This window comes from Arachis hypogaea, chromosome 17 (assembly GCF_003086295.3).
Source record: "Arachis hypogaea cultivar Tifrunner chromosome 17, arahy.Tifrunner.gnm2.J5K5, whole genome shotgun sequence".
Taxonomy (NCBI): domain Eukaryota; kingdom Viridiplantae; phylum Streptophyta; class Magnoliopsida; order Fabales; family Fabaceae; genus Arachis; species Arachis hypogaea.
Window position 1 is genome coordinate 57581206 of NC_092052.1, and position 5921 is coordinate 57587126.

At 33.5% G+C, this 5921-nt stretch overlaps 1 protein-coding gene across 1 annotated transcript; it reads left to right on the forward strand.

Moving 5' to 3' along the window:
- The first annotated feature begins 2421 nt into the window (after positions 1–2421).
- LOC112764420 (ethylene-responsive transcription factor RAP2-4) lies at positions 2422–4362 on the forward strand. The gene has a single exon (XM_025810005.3). The coding sequence runs from the start codon at positions 2956–2958 to the stop codon at positions 3961–3963; it is 1008 nt and encodes a 335-aa protein (XP_025665790.1). The 5' UTR covers positions 2422–2955; the 3' UTR covers positions 3964–4362.
- Positions 4363–5921: the final 1559 nt, after the last annotated feature.

The window sequence follows — 5921 nt, forward strand, 5'->3', positions numbered from 1 at the left end:
TGCGAAAGTGTAAGGGAAAATACAGAATCACCAAAGCAGTTACGAATAAAAATCTATTTCCAATATCAACGGCAAAAATTTCTAAACCACAAGAATATTATCTAATCAACAAGTTGTAGAAACTAAAAAACTAACCTTGAGAAGGGTGAGTAAACAACAATGAGGATACAAACAACAGGGACATGTACGATCCAAAATCACCAACAAACGGACAAAGACTCCTAAAGAATAAATCCAAAATAAAGAAATGTTGAAGAATAAAAAGAAGTTACGAAGAAGACTGAAGAGATTCGAAGAAGGAAGATAGTGAGTGCAAACGTTTCCAGAAAAGCAAAAAAAAAAAGAGAAATGATTTTGGATTTATAAAGCACTAAGGGCAAAAGAGTAAATTCATAACCCCTCATTTATGATGCGCAGTTACCTAGGTAATCATAAGGTAACGTGCTTAGGGCTACAAAAGGACGTAATATCTCAAATTCAAAAATACGTCGAGTACCCGACTTTGCCTCAAGGAAGGCGGTTCGCGCCGAGCTAATATTCAAATCCACAAGTAACCAGTCTAAACTACAAATGCTCGAGTCCGACCTCTAAAAACTTGGACTCAAGCAGGGTCTCTGTTCATGCCCTGACCCAAAGTAAAGCCAGGCTCAAAAAGAATAGCGGCCCACATAAGAGATCGGGCCTCCTACATACCTACCCGACCTCATAGAGGTCGGGCGCAACGACAGTTGTACAAAGCCCTACTTATATAAATAAGTAACTGTTTTCTAAGATATCTCCTATCTATATAAGGGGAGATCTAAACAACTCTCCTATCAAAATGGAATGGCCATCCACCATCAAAGGTTGAACTACTCTAAAAGGTGGTTATCTATTCTACTATAAATACACTGACACCCTCAGATATATTCAGAACCCAAGCTACTAAAAACCTACCTAAGCCTTTGCTAATTTAAGTATCGGAGTCTCTCGTAGGTACCACCCCCACCTCCTCCGAAGAGCTTGGACGGTGGTACCTCAACACCATCAAACACTGCCTCAATAGGAGTCTGGACCTCGCATTCAGGCTTAAATCACGATTTCAGGTAACCCCCGGAATAGATATATTTTGTTACTATTTAGATCAATTTTAATTAATTTATATTTTAAATTTTAAATTAATAACCTTATTTGTACTAAACTCTTAAAAATAGAACGTTTCAAATAATAAAAAAGATGAGCGGTTTCAAACAACAGAGAAGATGTATGATTTCAAAATAATAGAAAAGATGAGTAGTTTTAACTCACTGATTAGTGGGCGACTGGATGTATTACTTGCTCATTTAAATTCAGCACATTATTTTTCTAGAAACTAACATTTAAATTAATACTAAAAAAATAAAAATATAAAAATTTTGTTTAATAGCAATGTGCACACGTATTAAAAATTAAATTGTTGTAGAAACTAACACATTTGAATTAGTACTCAAGAAGAGTACATAAATAATTTTAAAAATTTTGTTATATTAAAAATTTTAAATTTAAATTATATATTGTTAAAATTTTGTTTATCAAAATCTTTAATTTTTTTTATTTTTGATTCTTTTTTAGTACTAATTTTAATGTGTTGGGTTTTAGAAAAATAATGTACTGATTTTAAATGGACAATTTCAAATTACGTGATACACCCATTGTCCACTAATTAAACTGCTCATCTCCCTTATTATTTTAAAACCGTTTATCTTTTTTATTAGTTTATCTTTCTTAATACTTGAAAGTTTCATTTGTAAGAGTTTAATATAAACAACACAAAGTTATTAATTTAAATTTTAAAATATAGATGAGATATAAACTAATTAAAGTCAATCTAAATAAAAATAAAATGTATCGATTTTTTTAAATTGGTCCAAATTAAATTATTAATATTTTTTATTATTTTTAAAAATTTTATTTTTATATTTATAAATACTCATATATTTTATTTATAGTGTAAATGAGATATTATCTTATGAATTTATCTCATTTATACCGTAAATAAAATTTGTATATTTTTTTAATTTTATATATTAAGTTTACAAATAAGATAAAACTAAATAAAATTATATTTTATCTCGTTTATACTAATATAAGCAATCTTAATTCCTTTATTTTGTAAAGGAAATATGTAAAAAAATAAAAATCAGAAGAATGCTCCATCAGATTTCAACAAAATGGTGTGAACGCGCGGTGTCACGGTCAACCAAGGTTTAATGGCAGTCCAGCAAGAATCACAATGTTAATGACACACGTGTCCTGTCCCAACAAGAACATGTATGCGTGTCGCACCCTCATTGGCCACTACGTTACTCATGCGAAACTCGCTCGCGTAATTACAGTGTCCATAATCGCGTCATTAACAGTGATAGCCAACTTGGCCGGCTGCTATATATTGGTGTGAGCGCTCACAAGGCAAAACCAAGAGTGACGAGAGATTAATCACAAAATTCAAATACTTTTCTTTTATCTTTCTTTCTTGTGAGCGTTTTTCAGATTGTGTTGTTCTTCAACGGTTCAACCTTCCTTTCTTTTTACTTTTTTCCCCCTTCTCTAACTCCCCGCTTCTCTGAATCCCTTTCTGTTAATCATCTGCCTTTCAAGCTAAAATATATTTTGGGCTTGTCTCTAGAATCTTAACAAGAATCAAACTTTATAAGTTTCTGGAAAGCCAGGTGTTTTCAGAATCGAGATCCAGTTTTTTGTTTCCAACAAAGATTTTTTTTTCTTTTCAGATCTTTGAATTAAGCCAAAGAGGGTTGTTTTTGATCCCTCAAAGCTTCATTATTTTTCGATTAAAGGGGTTGTGTATTTTAAACCTCTTCAATCTTCTCTGTTTAGTTTCTTCCCCTTTTTTTAGTCTTTCAAGTTTTAAACAAAGCACAGGTTAATTTTACCTAGGTCTGCGTTATTTTATTTCAATTTTGTCATTTCGTTTGTTGAATGTTTATGTCAGCCACAATGGATCAATACACACAACAGTTTCACTCGGATCCATTTCAAGGGGGTGAGTTAATGGAAGTACTTCAACCTTTTTATAGAAGTCTTTCTACAACAACCACCACCACCACAAGCACAATTACTTCATTACCCTCATCATCTAATTCCCATCTACCCTCAACTTCCACCACCTTGAATTCTTCTTCTTACTACAATCCTTCTATAAACTTCTATTCTTCTTCTCCACAGCCTGATTTCTACACTCAATATGGTTGCCCTTCAATGATGACCCCTTTGTTTCCTTCACGTTTATCAAACAGCCAGAATTTCATTGGCTTTGAGCAACCACCGTTTTCTTCTATTGGGCTCAACTATCAGATCCAGGCCCAATCACAAACACAACAGAGCAACACCCTAAGCTTCCTCAGCCCAAAGCCAATTCCCATGAAACAAGGCCCACCAAAGCCCACAAAACTCTACAGAGGCGTACGGCAAAGGCAATGGGGAAAATGGGTGTCTGAGATCAGACTCCCAAAGAACCGCACTCGGCTTTGGCTTGGAACTTTCGAGACTGCCGAGGAAGCTGCTTTGGCTTATGATAAAGCGGCTTTTAAGCTAAGAGGTGATTTCGCGAAGCTCAACTTCCCTAACCTTAAGCACCACGGTTCTTGCATCCTTGGCGGCGGTTTTGGGGAGTATAGGCCTCTTCATTCCGCTGTTGATGCCAAGTTGGATGCTATCTGTGAAAATCTCTCTCAGATTCGGAAACAAGGGAAGCAGGGAAAGAAGCCTGTGATGAGGTTAAAGTCAAAGTCAAAAGCAACAACTCCAAATGTAGAAGGAGATGATGATGGTTGTTTCAATGTTGAGAGTGAAGAAGCCTCTGCGGGGTCTTCTCCTTTGTCTGATCTTACGTTTGATGACGTCAGTGAGTCACAGTGGGATGCTCCTTCAGAACATTTTTATCTGCAGAAGTTCCCTTCTTATGAGATCAACTGGGATTCTCTATGAAGTTATTAACTTTTACTAGTTGTTGTCTTGTTGAGTCGTATTCATAAAGCATGGATTATTATAGTTAGGTGTATTTGTAGGTGGGTAGTGTCTGCAATTGAGTTTTTGGAAATTGCAGTGCTACTAGTCTTTTTCTTCGTAGGATTTGGGAATTTGGATATTGATTTTGATGTCAATATGATGTAAATCTGTCTCTAGCGTGGCTCAGCTCCTTTTTTTCTTGCTGGGCCAGGCAGAATGACTTCGGTTTACGTTTTGTTCTCTCTGTCTCTGGTTATTTTTTTAATTTTAGGTAATTCAGTTCCATATCTTATGAATATATGTTGTACTTTTGGTTTCTGATTATGTCAATAGTAAAATGTTTAAAAGGAGAGGTAAATAAAACTATTTCTAACGAAATTCTAATGGAGTCTTTAGGAAAATACGAAAATGTATGACGAAGAGGAGACGGAGGGAAAAAAAATCCAATTTTCGTATATACTAGTTACTTGTACTTTAGTCAGCCACCACCGCCGCCAGAAGACCACCACCATCAAAACCCCATTTAGTTTTTGTGGCCTGCTCTTGGGTTTCATAATTTCCTTTTCTGCCATCGTGAATGTTTCGTTGCTCCGCATTTTTAGTTCATCTTTGTCCGCTAACTTTATCCCACCCCTATTTAGATTCTCTCAACACTTCTCATCATCTTCCCACAAGGCTTCGAATTTAAATAGCTTTTACTACTTGGCTCGAGTTCCAGTACCAGTGGACTGTGATCAAAGCTATAATAACATGAAGACATGTTAAGGGACTTGCATGTTGAAAAAGTTTTCTGGCAAGGGTTGCTAAACCAAGCGAACTTGCTTTCTTTTTTCTTATTGTCTATCAGACCATTAGTGTTGACAAACTTTCTTCATCCTTTCATTTGCTTACGAAATTCTGCTGCTTGCCAATCTTATCGGCAGTAAATTTTCTCAAATTTTTTTAATTCTTTAGGTTAATATGATCTCTTTAAGTAAAATTAAAAAAAATATTATATATATATATATAAGATATTAAAGTATAAAGATTCTATTTTATAAATAATTAAAAAAAATTAAAATTAAAAAATTATAGTTCATATAGTATAATTTTATCATATACATCTAAAAATTGTGAGTTCGAATTTTACTTCTAATTAAAAAAAAAATTGAGTAAATCTACTCTATCCTCTTTCAATAGAATATGATTTTAGTTCCCAATATAGCATTGAGGTTCATTTGGCTTTTGGACCAAAATAATTTTCTACTAGCATTTTACTAGCGCGATCCACTCTGTGTAGCGCGGACTAAATTATTATTGTTTTGAAAGTTTAGAACAATAAATATAAAGTAAAGTATTATTTTAATTTATAATATTTGGGTTAATTTTTTTAATATTTTAAACGTTTTATTTTAGTTTTAAAAAATTGGATAAAATATTATTTTAGTCTCTATCGTTTGGGTCAGATTTTAATTTTGTTCTTAACATTTTAAATATTATATTTCTGTCTCAAAAACTTTTAAACAGATTTAATATTATTCTACCATTAAATTTGACACTAATAATTAACGGATTAAGTGATGTGGATGTCAATAACATTACTAGTTAAGTCGTATCTTCTACCATGTGTTAGAAAAATACAACCAAAATCGTCTTGTAACATTTGTTCTGGAACACCCTATCACCCTAAGTATTACCTCTAGCCGTAAAGTAAAGGGCGACAAAGCACCACGACAGTTCTAAAGCTCATACAATAATATATATAATAAAGGAATATAATACACTAGAAGCCCGATGAAGAAATAAAAGCTCAAAGACGCAGAAAATTGAGATACAAAAGCACGAATCGCTCACACATGATAACTAAACACGTAGACACAAGAGATAAACAAAATAAAAGGAGTAAGCATATATATATATAAAAGAGGACTAGCCACAACTTGCGGAGTTTAAGCTGG